Below are 14,075 nucleotides of genomic sequence, written 5' to 3'. Positions count from 1 at the left end.
ACGCTGCCTGTAAGCGTGACCTTTCCAAGTTTCGCATTGTTTCATTCTTTATGTCTTATGAGAGAAAAATGCCGAGACGAACGAAACAAGAGGCGGAGCCACATCTTCGGTTTCGTCCATCATATTTTTTGTCTGCATTTCTTCATCCTTTTTCCAGTACCCGGGCTGCATATAGACTTTAGGAAAAGATAAGTAAACGAGATGTTACTCTGAAAGGGCTATAAAATTTAGATCAGTGCAAATAGATTCTTGATTCTCATTTTTCCGGAGCCAGCAGTTGTGCCGTTGGCACGACTAAGATAGATCACGTTTTCATGCTGCTAAGCGAACGTGGTTGAGGCCTGCAACAGCCTGCACCAATTTCCTCGCCGAGTGTGCGGCACACCGCTTAAAGGTGACACGTTAGACGAACGTCGATTCACTTTTGAAATCCTGCTTCTCTAGCCGGCCACTGACTCTAAAGAAGCTGAAGAAGTAAGTCAACCTCTTGCTTCGCCATCGCAGCTTGCTGCGGTGCTTCGGGGTGCCGACGTCATGGACAAACACCACATGAACGTTCCGGCGTAGAGTGGGACCGAGCGGTGGTCCAGGGACCCAATGGAGTCTAAACACACTTGCCATAATAAAGTTTTTCTCTCTCTCTCTCCTCGACTCCTCAAATATTTAAAGCATCACATCAGTAAGGGTTTCCCGAATACGTTTCTCAAATAAGGAAAGGCTATCACAAAAAAAAAGTGAGATAATCGCTCATTGCATTTTGGTATCCGGAACATACGTTCCTGAAGCGGTCACATACTCGCAACAACGTCACCACTAAAATGGCTAGACGGGACTGTCCACTTTTGACGTTAGTTGGTATAAGCCTACCAAGACTGCGCGAACAACAACGAACGTGGCAGACATCAGCTGCCTCGAAGGTTTTCAGGCTCTGAAGGATCTCTTGCGAAGGGGAAGGAAATCTTCAGGATTGAAAAATGGGGCCTGTAAAACTTAACGTCGCTTTAAGAGAATACGATATCCGTGTTTTATGCAATATTTAAAGGAATATCTTTTCCGATTGATTCTTAGAGCAGCTCGAGCTAACGAAAGACTCAATTTGCCGATATGACGATGCCAACTTGGACACCTGCACGGTACAGCTTTTGTAAACCGCTCTTGACCTCGACGGTGAGCGAGAAATGTGAATCCGCATACTTTTTTTATTTTGTAATTATAATTTTAATCTCGAATTACTTCAGGTCGTGCGCCCTTCCACGCCCCCTTCGCCTTCCTCGCTCTCCTCACACATCCCGCACCCATGCGCCGCAGTCGGCTTTCTCTTCTCCCAGACTTGCGCTTCGACCAGGAACCGCACAGCACGCGCTGGCATAAGCGAAATTTTGCCTCTGGGTTTCCGCGCGTCGCAGGAAACGCACCGTGCCATGGAGAGAAACCGGGCGGCTCTGGCGTGTACAGTGGGTCGGCAGCAGTCATATTCTTCTGTGCTGCGTGTATTTTACTTCCCCAGTGCAAAACCTGCGCTATCGACTGCCGAGCAGGCTGCGGCAGCTTGCACCACCCGTCACGCGCAGAACTGCAGCCGCCTCCGCGCGATCCGGCCCGTTGAAGGGGCACAACATTCACGGCTCATTTGACATGCCTCGGAGAAAGAACTCCTTCAAACCTCTGCTCTCGCTACCCCTTCTCAGCCAACCGGCCGTTTCTGTGTTTCCTTTACGCCATCTTCTTGTCCTTTTTTGTTTCGTCCTTTTCCTCGTTGGTCGGCCCGTTTTCTCTTCCACGGGCCCTTCCACGGGCCCTCATTTGTCTTTCGGTGGGGCTCGAGCCTGAGTGTATACCGCGCGAGCATTCCAATTCAAGCGCAGAGCGTTTCGCTTAACACGTGAGCGGCTGTTTCAATATCGCGACAGCTGTTTTTGCAGCACGCGTACACGATTCGTAAACATTTCTGTGTTCTGTCTTCGTTCCTTTTTTTTTTCTTTTTTCGAGAACTGAGTCGTTTTGCTGCGCCATTCAAAGCGCAACGATGACGAGGCTCACTCTGCGCGTGTTCGCTGTATGTTATGCTCCAGCCGTCTACGGCAGCAACCTTGGTCTAACCTTGTACAGAATATCAGACTTGTGCAGCCAGGGTAGCTCGTACAACAATGGCGTTTCCTGGCGTCTAAGAAAAAGATTTGCCGCAAAAAAAAAAAGTGTGATGGTGATTTACAAACTTCGTTTTTCATTCCTTTTTTTTTACAATGAGGCTGCAATGTTGAGTCGTCTTTCACACCTGTGCAGTGACTGGTGCAAATACTTCCTTTCAATGCTAAAGCCTTGTATGGCTCGTGAGGCGGAAAATCTGGCATTGCTGTCGACGCTAGACGTTCCAAAAACCCACATGGTCTCATGACGTCATCGGCAGGGCCTACATCATGAGGAAAAAAAATAAAACTAAAATTTATTCACAATTGAGTTTCGAACCCAGGCAGGCGCGAAGAGATCAGCTTCGCTGTCCACTTCATTAGAGCACTGCGCCATCACCTTTTTTTTACACGCTATTTATTGCACTTATGCAATGTTTTATGTTCAGGAACTGCGTACAAAAAGTAACAAAACAGCGGCAAATCAACGCACCTAAGCTACCAAGAACGAGAAAAGAAGCAGTGCAGAGTACATGACTAACACATCGTAATACGACACACCTGAGCATCAAAAATTGGGGGGGGAAACTTAAGCTCCGCCTCAAGGGTATGATGCGATAGCGCGTAATAAGTTAATTGTCCTGTATGCAGAAAGACATTCTGTACTTTGTATTCATATATCTCTGGTAGTCCTCATACCCCTCCTGGCGCAGTGGTGCAGCAGTTAAGCGGATGCGCCACTCCCCTGCGATGGCTGGTGTTCCCAGCGGTAGGCCTTGTGCGATCGAGGTTACTCTTCCCGAGCGACCATTCATTAATTAAACTGCTACCAGCCACGGTGGTCAGTTCGCTCACAATATGGTTGGAATGTTGCGAGACTCCAAAATGTCACGTGACCTAGGTGACCCACTTAGGTTGCTTCTTCGGAGAATTTGCGCTCTAACGTCGACGACGTTGTCACCGAGCTTTTTTTTTTTTTGCAGAACGGGAGCTTTAATGCTAGCGCGTTAAAAAGAAAACAATGCTTCAGACTACAGCCCGTCATTCAAAACTAACAAATTACAATTTCAACACCACCTGCAAAGAATCTGAATCTCAGAGAAAAGCTCATCACTCTACTTCGTGTCTCCGGACAAAAGGTCCCTGTAATAAAGTTTTGTAGTATATACCATAGCCATTAAATGTTATCGCTACTTGAACCTAACCTTACATTAACCTTAATCCAACCTAGCAATAAACGTAACCTTGAGTTATCAAAACTACTGTTAAGCTGGCATAAACTTCAACACTTATTACTGCATGGCTCTCCATAACTGTTAACGCGTCTAACCTTACCTAGCCTCACCCAAACCAAACCAACGGTAAACTACTATAAACGCATGACCTTAACTGTTTATTCCAAAAGACTCTGTTTAAAAGAAAACTCAACCAAATGTACGGCAAACTGTAATACACGCATTAACGGTTAATCGCTAAAAGTGCATTACTAACCACCCACTTTAATGGTTCACCTAACCTATTTCCCTTCGGTCAACTGGCAAACTCACGTTGTAGGCATGAGCTCTGGTATGGCGATTTTTGTCCCTCACACCGAGAGAAGGCGGTAAGCTCATGTCCGGGACAGCTCAAAAAGTGACGAGCTTTCGCTCGGCCGGCTTTTTCACTGCCCCAAAAAACTTCAGTTCTTCGCACAATTCGACACGTGTAAACTACTGTTTCTTCGTGCTCACAATTCCGCATTGTAATTGTCTTAACATGCCAATGCATCATGAATGCATATAACGATTGTAGTTCCGGTTTTTGTCTTTATTTAGTTCCGTGTTCGAATGTTTGGCTCCTCCGAGCTTGGGCCTCGAGTCGGCAGCATGTAATAAATAAAAACATTCAAACAAGGCCAGTACTTTGATCTCAGAACCCATTTGAGTTTACTTCTGACGCGTCTTGTATAATGTGCTCGTTAGCGACAACGCCTGCCTCCGTACTGTATTGTATCAGTCGAGCATGCGCTCTTTGTATGGGCCCGGTCCGTGATATCTGATATCTGTAACCCGTGGCCGTTATCATGCAGCCGCCTGTAGGCTATATATACCAGCAAGCAATCCCTAATAAACGTTCTTCTTCTTGTTGCTTCCACGCTGCGTGTTCGTTGTTGGACGCCGGAACATGGTGTCAGAAGTGGGATCGCGTTCACGTATGCAGTAACGCGCTGATCGAAGCGGTGTCCCTGTGCTCTGCACGATGGATTTAGTGAAGCCACCGCAGCCGCTGGTGCTGTCCGGTAGCACCGCGAAGAACTGGAGCCTCTTCAAGCAGCGGTTCGAGCTGTTCCTGCAGGCCACGGAGCCGAGGAAAGAACCGCGGACGGAACGAGCTAAAACCGCACTGCTGCTCACCGTGGCCGGGGAAGACGCCCTAGAGGTATTCAACAACTTTGTGTTTTCGGAGAACGAAAGCAAGGAAGATTATCAAACAGTTACGAAGAAGTTCGAGGAATACTGCAAACAGCAGCAAAACGAAGTGTACGAGCGTTATGTCTTTCGCTCAAGAACGCAAGCTGAGGGCGAACCCTTCGAACACTTTTCACGGCACTTGAAGAGACTGGCACGCAGCTGCAATTTTGGAACCTTGAGTGACTCCATGGTCAGGGACCAGGTTGTCTTTGGCACAAATAATCCCAAATTGCGCGAAAAGATGCTGAAAGTTAAGGACCTTACTCTACTGAGGGGGGAGGAAATTTGCAAGGCTGAAGAGGTATGCGCCGAACAAAACAATACATGGGCTCAAGCGGAGAAGCAAGTAGCACGAATTGAAACGCGCCAACAAGGCAAATTTTCAGCCTGTGAACAGTGTTCAGAGTGTCCGGAGCTAGACGAGGCCCAACGAGAACAGGAAGTTGCCCGGATAAAAACACGCAGGCAGTTCAAATGTTCTAAGTGCAACCGCTTCCACGAACGTGGCAGATGCCCAGCATTCGGCAAAACATGCTTCCGGTGCCGTGGCGCTAACCATTTTTCGGCCTGTTGCAAAAAAGTGTCTCAAGTAAGTGAAGTACGCGGCGAGCAGGAAGGTTTTGAAATACTCGACGTCAACCTTGGCAACAGAGCTGATTGGGTCATTCACGCGAGGGTGGCTTCCCAAGTAGTGTCCCTGAAAGTAGACACGGGCTCGCAAGCGAATTTATTGCCTTACTCCGTTTTTCAAAGGCTCAAAGCAAAGTCTGGTTTAAGAGCAAGCCATTCCGTGCTCCGCTCATACACCGGTGACGTTATAAAGCATATCGGCGTGGCTACGCTGCAAGTGGTTGTGAACGACCAAAGGGGGTACTTCGACTTCTTCATTGTAAAGAAGAGCAAGCAGGCCATATTGGGACTTTCTGCAAGTGAAGCGCTAGGTCTGTTGTCACGTTCTGTGAACGCTGTGCACACGAACAGCACTGACCAAGTGGTTCAGGAATTTCCCGAGTTGTTTCAGGGCATCGGCTGCCTAGCACGCCATTACCACATGGTTCTGCGCGAGGATGCAACACCGGTAGCCGGTGCGACGGGTGCCCTTGGCGTTGCTCGAGCCCCTGCGAGAAGAGCTGGATCGGATGGAGCGTGCTGGCATCGTGGTCAAAGTCAGCGAACCGACTGATTGGGTGAGCCCGTTTGTTGCAGCAAGAAAAAAGGATGGGAAACTGCGCATATGTATTGACCCCAGGCGAATTAACGAGTGCCTGAAGCGAGAACATTATCAAATGCCTAAACGTGATGACATTGAGGCTGAGCTTGCCGGGGCCGCCTTTTTCTCTCGCATCGACGCATATTCGGGGTTCCATCAAATCCCCTTAGATGAAGCTACATCGAAGGTATGCACAATTGGAACACCTTTTGGGCGCTACCGTTTCTTGCGACTTCCATTCGGCATTGCTTCGGCGCCAGAGGTTTTCCAGAGAACTATGAATGAAATATTCGACCAGGCTCCAGGGGTCCGAATCTATGTCGATGACATTTTGATATGGGGGAGCACAAGGGAAGAGCACGATATTCGCCTCCGCACAGCTTTGCAACTAGCCAAAAAGGCCGGCCTGACGCTCAATGCAGCGAAATGCAAATTCGGTGTCACAGAAATTGACTTCTTGGGTGACGTCATAAACAAAGACGGAATAAGACCTAACCCCGCACTGATCGCACCATTAGGTGAAATGCCTCAGCGAAAGGACAAAGCCGGCGTTCACAGAATGCTCGGGGTAGTGAACTACTTCGGAAAATATATACCGCATCTGGCGGAAAGGACGACGCTTCTACGAAGCCTCATTAAGAAAGACACCCTTTTTGAATGGTCTGAAAACCACTGTAAAGAATGGCAAGCTGTCTGTGATACACTAAGCGGTCCACCTTTGCTAGCCATTTTCGATCCTGCTAGAGAGACCAAGATCGTTGCTGATGCTTCGAAAAATGGGATTGGTTCTGCCCTTCTTCAGAACTACGGTGATAGTTGGCGGCCGGTCGCCTATGCATCACGCACAATGACGGAGGCAGAACAAAGATACGCGCAAATCGAGAAAGAAACAATGGCCATTACTTTCGGTTGTGAAAAATTTTTTCATTTCGTTTACGGCCGCAAGTTCGCCATCGAAACAGACCACAGACCATTGATAGCAATTGCTTCGAAAGCCATTGGTGACATGCCACCAAGACTCCAACGTTTTTTCCTGCGCTTGCTAAGGTACGATTACGTTCTTCACTTTGTCCCAGGCAAACAGCTATTCCTGGCCGATATGCTTTCAAGGTCGTCGCCAGCCGTTCCAAGCGAACGTGATGACTTCACTGATGACGTCGACGTTCATGCAGTGAGCGTGACTTCGGATTTGGTAAGCAAGAAAATGTTTGATCGACTGGCAGAAGCGACAGCCTCTGACCCAGACTTGCAGACAGTGTTGCGGCAACTAAGGAATGGAGAAGAAATTGAAGGCTGGATGAAACCTTTTGGTCCTGAGTTGTCAGAGGTTAATGGCATTATTATGAAGGGGACAAAGGTTGTCATTCCGAAGATTATGAGAGCTGAAATACTGGGTCGCATTCATGAAGGTCACCTAGGCATAAATAAGTGCAAAGCGAGAGCCCGTCGCTTGGTATTCTGGCCGAGACTGAACACCGACATTGAAACCATGGTGAAGTCATGTTCTGTTTGTCAAAAGTACGCGTACAAACAAGAAACCGAACCAGTGGTGCTTAGGCCGATCCCAGACCATGCCTGGTACAGGGTGGGTGTTGACATCTTTATGTACGGCGGGACCTCCTACCTGTGCGTGTTCGATGCCTTTTCAAACTTCCCTGAAGTCGAAAAGCTTACTGACACAACGTCATGCACTGTCATTGCTAAGCTTAGCTCAATTTTTGCACGGTATGGAATTCCGCTAGAAGTCTGCACCGACAACGGTCCTCAGTTTTCATCACATGAATTTGCTTTGTTCGCCTCTAGATACGACTTCAAGCATGTGACGTCGAGTCCGCGATTCCCACGGTCCAATGGCCTCGCCGAGAAGGGAGTCCAAATTGTCAAAAGAATAATGAAGAAGACTGGCGAACTCAACGAGGACTTCTGGTTGGGCCTTCTCGGTTATCGCTCGACTCCACTAGCCGAAGGCCGCTCCCCTGGAGAGCTTCTTCAAGGCAGAAAGTTACGCACTCGGCTACCAGACTTCGTGTCATGCTCCAGTCAACAGACGTCCCGGCGCCAACCACGCCAGCAAATGCCCTCCAAAGGAAAAAATCTGCCCGAACTCAAGAAAGATGCAGTTGTAAGAGTACGAGGGGATGCATGGGACTGCAAGGCTCGAGTCATGGGCCTGGTGGCTCCAAGGTCCTATCGCGTGCTTACAGAGGACAACAGAATGCTTCGACGCAACCGACTACATCTTCTGGCCACACGTGAGCCATTCCAAAGCGAGTTAACGGAAGATGACTCTGATAGCGAAGGCCTTTCCCAGGAAAACGCGGAAGCGTCACAGTCTCCAACACAGCCCACGCAAGCCCAGGAAAATTCGGGAGCATCACTATCTACAACACAGCCCACGCAATTTATGCCAAGGCGATCCACCCGACAAAAGAGACAGCCCAATCGTCTTCACTACGGCCAGAATTTCCAGCAAGTGTCGCGTATTGAGCTCTCAGACTTTTAAAGACTACACCGAGGAAGATGTATTGTATCAGTCGAGCATGCGCTCTTTGTATGGGCCCGGTCCGTGATATCTGATATCTGTAACCCGTGGCCGTTATCATGCAGCCGCCTGTAGGCTATATATACCAGCAAGCAATCCCTAATAAACGTTCTTCTTCTTGTTGCTTCCACGCTGCGTGTTCGTTGTTGGACGCCGGAACACGTACTATAGGTTTGGAGGTTCGTTTTCATTGTTTGTAAGCGTTCCATATTTCTCCTTCACCGATGCGTCCACACTCAATAAATGGACTGGCGTACATTCTCTGTTTGCTTGCAGCTCCTGACTTGCGCTTCCTCGCTACGTTACGGAGGCGAGAAAAGCCATAGACCTTATTGAGCATCATAAAGATGGACACAGATAACGAAAAAGTCCTAAGCAATTCTTCATTTCACTCGGTATCGGCGATTCGGGAGAGCCAGCGCATACAGAACAAACGAAATCGTTTGAACGCTTCGGTACGAGAGAGAAAAAGAAGAAATAACAAAATCAATAAACAGATTGAGCGTGTCAAGAAAGAACAGGGATAGCACAGGTTTTAGCTGTCATTAAGCGCCTCTGCGGGCAGCACAACGTGCAGGCGCAACATCGTCAACAAAACGAACACAAAACAAACGTGTTAGAGCAATTAAGGAGTGCGAACACGTGATCCAAGGAAGGAAAACCCGGACACTTACATCTTCTAACGATCTTGACCTTGCGACTAAACTGTACAAAAACAAAGTTTCGTTTCACGTAGCAAATAGCAATCAAAAGCGGCTTTGAGCAATGAGTTGGTGCCCAGAAAGGGTTATGAAGAGCATACGAAAAGGCAGGCACTGGAAAGGGTGAGTTGGGTACACCAACGCCACTAATATCTCTCAAACCATTAGATCATTATTTTTTCTGTTTGAAGATATTCAAACACTAAAATTCTTAAATTGCCTCGCCAAAAAAAAAAACTGTCCAGCTGAGGAGGTGTGGCAAGTTGTTCGTTCTACCCTACTGCTGTGCGCAGATATCGTCTCGAGCAGCTGCGGTCATTATTTTCCGGGTCATTCTGAAACCCGGAAATGGGAAAAGTTTCCAACATATTCGACAATATTTCTTTTGTGACACTCAACATCCACGGAGGGAGGTTGAGTGCCGTAAAAAGTTATTTTCAGCTACTTTTACCGCTTGTGCTCCTGTCTAGAGATCATAAGGTCAAAGTCGTGTTAATTCACTCCTCAGCTGTCCTAGAAAAAATAGCACTCACTGTCCGCAGATTGCGAGATGGCAGGCAACAACCGTAAGCTAATTCACGCGCATTTAAACAAGCTGTAAAGCATTTTTATAAACACTTACTGATACTGGTAACAACGTGAGCAAACACACAAAAACCCACATTTGAGCGAAAAGGGACCTCCGATTTTCTTGTGTACTTGGACAGTTTCATGACTTTGGCCATATTGGACATTTTCCAGCACATAGCCAAAAGTTAAAAAGCTTTGTCATGCTTTGAAACCAAAATTTTCATGCCATTAGCGCTTGAAGGGAATCCATAACAATGTACACACAACGAGTGGGAGGGGGCCTTGAGGGTCCCTCGCTTCGAGGAGGAGACCGGGACCGGAATTCAATTGAATTGAATTGACTTGGGTGAAGTAAAATAGAAAAGTGTGATTTGTAGAGGTCATGAAGGGTTGTGGCCCCAGCGAGAAGGTCGTGATTGGTACGGGGCGTGGAGTGCTGCTTTATTCTTCAAACAATGTCAGGAAGAAACTTGCCACCGAAGAGATAAAAATAAAGATAGAGAGAAAGAAAACAGGCCGGAAATAGGCCAAAAGGGTTACCGGCTAGCTCTGCTTCTTCAAGATTTTCTCCAAGGTATGAAAAAATAGGCTCCCACTTCGGTACTTCTGTTTAATACACACCTCATTTCTAGCCGAGCACTCTTCAGGTTAGCGCCGGTGCTACTGCTTTATATGTCGCACTTTGCAAAGCGTCTAGTCCAAACCAGTGATCCGCGGAATAAAATTAGCCCTTATCAGATAACACCTTTCTTCAACTGAGCAGACAAGAGAAGGGAAATGAAGGGCTCGTTATGACGTACGTACATACGGAGAGAGCCAAGAGTCACCGAGACCCAGGAGCACTAGTGAATGTTTCTACCTCCTTTTTTTATTTGTGGTGTTAATCAATGGTAAATTAATTGCGCAACTATATTATCGCTGAAAAATAAATGATTATGAAGCAGGAGAAGAAACAACCACATGCCGCCGATGGGATCCGAACCCACGACCTCCGAATTTCGCGTCCGTTGCTTTACCAATACAGCTACGGCCGGGTGTTTCCAATCTACTTTCGGAGGTATTTATGTTTCGCGTGTAACCCAAACTCAGAAATTCGGCGATCGTGGGTTGGGATCCCATCAGCGGCACGTGGTTGCTTTTTCTTCTGTTTTCTAAGCAATTATGTTTTGGCGATAATATAGTTACACTGTTAATTTACCATTGATAAACGTATAATTAAGAAGGACGAGGGAGAAACAACCCCTTCTGCTGCCCGATTTCGGCGACTGTTCGCTTTGTTCGCGTGTGCCTTCTTTGAATACTGCTTTACAGAAATAGCCTGTTACCTTAACGGACAATTCAACAACTGTTTACGCAAGTAGAAGCATAGTCTGAGTTCATTATTACAAAAGCGGAGATCAGTACCGTACCCACAGGTCCGTGTCATTCCTTTCAAAAGGTGTACACGAGTCTGTCCTACCTTCAAGACAAGCAAAAAAAAAAAGCAAAGTTAACAAGGGCTGAGGGAGGAGCTTAGAGGCTAACCAAACTGAGGCTGCCCCTTCCATCCTTCTTCGCTTTGTTTTGTGTTGTCATGAACTTCATCTCCCTGCACAATTTTACCGTGGATTTCTAGTTCAGCAGTGAGCGGTGGTTGTAAACAACTATGACGCTGCAAAAGCGTTACTAGTGACACTCGTGCATTGTCTTTACTGGCCCGGCTTCTTTAAAGGGCAACTCTGGAGGATTTTAGACAAGTTGACGATCGCATATTATTTCTTATCCTTCCCTTTCTAATTTTTTTACTACAAAACTTTAAAGATAATGAGCAAAAGAATAATAAAACAGGACACCACATGAAACTATAAACGGAACTGGGTTTCGGCCAACTCATGATGTCCCAGATGCTGTCACTAAGCCACTTAAGTGCCCCTCAGATAGCTGAACTGGTGACTGAAAATTGCAACTTCAATCATTATTTGTCTGAAATGACGAAAAACAAGTTCGAAGTTTGTTTTACTTCCGGCGACGCAGAGCGAACATCAATGGCCGTGCTGTTCATAACGTCACACACGCAAGGTTACCCGTAGAGAGCGCTCTGATTACGGATATGAAACAGAATATTTCAAAATTTATTCGATCTGAAACGGAACGTCGCCCCCTGCGCAATCTGGAGCAGTGGATGAGAAGACGAAGGCGAACCTACAGTAAAAGAGCGGTTAAAAAAATGGAGTTTGCCTTTTAGCCATAAAATCGTGTTGTCCATGCATTGACCAATTTTATTTGGCCTGCCTGGCTGAAGCCTGACTGTCGCATGTTACAGGGGCGATATTCATGCCTCGCCAGGAGGAACTGCGCTACGCCTACGAGCATGCCATGGAAGTCCACAACCTCAGAGACCCCCTCTTCGGCGTCACTACGCACACGGAGATTGTCGACTCGGATGACCCCTACCAGACCTCGAAAAAACGTGAGTTCTCAACTGTGCCCTCCGCCCACTGCTCTTTTTTTTTCCTTCTTTTCTTCCTTACGAGGGAAAACGAGAGCGCAGCTTGCTGACGCGGAGCACAGAACTCCCGCAAATTCTGCTTGCAGTCGCACCTGCAAGCTCACACGTTCACACTTGCGTAACAGCTGAGAAGTAATGCTTGCTAGCCAAGATGCGAGGCCCGCGTACTAATTAGCGAGTCACTGGAGGTGTCCGGGGTTGCTGGCTGAAGCTGCAGATCCTATTCCTAATGCAAATGCGTGTCTAAGTTTCGATACTTCTCTCTCGACTATCAGAGAGTGCAGAACGCTGTATCAATATCTATCCCTCCTTGTTCTCCCCCCCCCCCCACCTTTTATTTATTTCTTTTTTTGGAACAAGCGCCCGGTACTCAGTACAGAGCTTATTACAGCGAAAAAATACAGCTGCTGAGCTCTACTTTGAAGTGAGTAACAATGAGTACGCTAGAAACGCCAGCCATTGATTTGATAATTTGAATTATTTGGTTCACAAATCACAGCACAGCTTTCCATCTCAAACCATTTAGGACCCCACCCCACGTTCAGCACTGACCTCTCCGTGATTCTCGGCTCTTCACTGCCAGCTTGCGCAAAATGGTTCCGATGGCAGTGAATGAAATCGGAGGCAGCCCTATCCCATTCCGGGTGACGTCGACGCCCGGTCTGCGGAGAAACTTCGAAGGATCACGAAGCCTCACGGGACACTGCGAACGCAATGCCTCTCATTCGCAGTCTTTCGTAACGCATCGTGCTAAGCTGTCTTTAGCTTTTTAGCTTTTATTCTGCGATGAGCTGGTGAATATTCCCGCTTCCCACGTGCAAGGAAAGGAATCGACAGTACTGTTTCATCACGTCACTATGAACAACGGGGGAAGTTAGCACAGATGAACATCAGGGCTAGTACTACACAACAAACAGCTAAAAAAAAGGCTTTCTTATGATAAATAACCAGGACAAATCCGCATTCTTCATGTGCAAATATGGAGCAGCAATTCTGTGTATTCACAGTTCGTCTCCCCATTACTATGACCAAATGCAGCATAAACAAAGCAAAGTTGAACTTTTTTGTTCGCCTTTACAGTTTCATGGTTAACCAACGATTATCGTAGACAACATGGCTGTCCTAAAACAGATCAGGAGAGGAACTCACACATCGATAGACTTCCTTTGTGCATGCTTCCGTCGTCTGTTTAACCACTACTGTGACCGTGACATACTTCGCAGCGCAATAACTTCTCCTTCTAATGGTTTTGCCCCTTTTTAAAAGCGGCTTGCGTTGGGCTGCAACAGTTTAGTATCGCAATAAGCTTTTTTGTAACAACGCACACTGTTTCCAGTTCACAAGAAAAATTACACCAAATGCGAACAAAAAACTCCCAAACCATTTGGCAAGGACAGCGCCCCTTTCAGTAAATTTTAGGCGGTTTTTGTGCTTCATCAGGTTTTAAATATATTTGTGTGTTTTGGTAACTGAGAGTTAAACATCGGAAAGGAATTCAAAGTGGAGCAAGGAAGCAGCTGATAATCAATGAGCTGTGGGAAGGAATGGTGGCAGTCGCTCAACTACATGAACGAGTAATTTCTTATGTCCTTTTTGCCATTTTTTTTTCGCAGGCACGTGTTACTCTTAAACAAAATCTGACAAACTGGCTTGAGTATTTCTGCTGACGATGTAATTTTGTTCGAGTACTTGTGTAAGGCTATAAGCGACACAGCTATTTTAGGCAATGAAAGCAAGAAAAGATGAGACATGAAAAAGCAGCCCTATCCTATAGATAGCTCTGACTTGCACCAACCTTGTGTGTCCCAAAATGGAACACATCCGTAATCAGCAAGAGACCGCGAGAAGCCAAACACAACGTTTTCCCCCATCTAGATATGCATTCTGCACTTACAGCTATAGCGGTTAAGTTTTCAGTAAAATTGCGACAGTCCTCGAAACATCGAATCGCTAATGTACAAGATACATCTAGCTGCCCCTTACAGATT

General features: G+C 46.8%; 1 protein-coding gene across 2 annotated transcripts in view; it reads left to right on the top strand.

Annotated features, from left to right (window-relative positions):
- The window catches only part of LOC149371750 (glutamate receptor 1-like), a 230,972-nt gene that overhangs the window by 61,636 nt on the left and 155,261 nt on the right, over positions 1-14,075 (top strand). For both annotated transcript variants that reach the window (XM_089566035.1, XM_089566036.1), the window contains exon 2: positions 11,902-12,048. In XM_089566035.1, coding sequence (XP_089422161.1) covers positions 11,902-12,048 — 147 coding nt within the window. The remainder of the gene's footprint in view (positions 1-11,901; positions 12,049-14,075) is intronic.

The sequence above is a fragment of the Amblyomma mixtum genome, chromosome 1, assembly GCF_055824585.1.
Source record: "Amblyomma mixtum isolate Tamu chromosome 1, ASM5582458v1, whole genome shotgun sequence".
In the NCBI taxonomy this organism is placed as follows: Eukaryota; Metazoa; Arthropoda; class Arachnida; order Ixodida; family Ixodidae; genus Amblyomma; species Amblyomma mixtum.
Note: the sequence above shows the minus strand (reverse complement) of the source record. Positions and strands in the feature narration are given on the sequence as shown.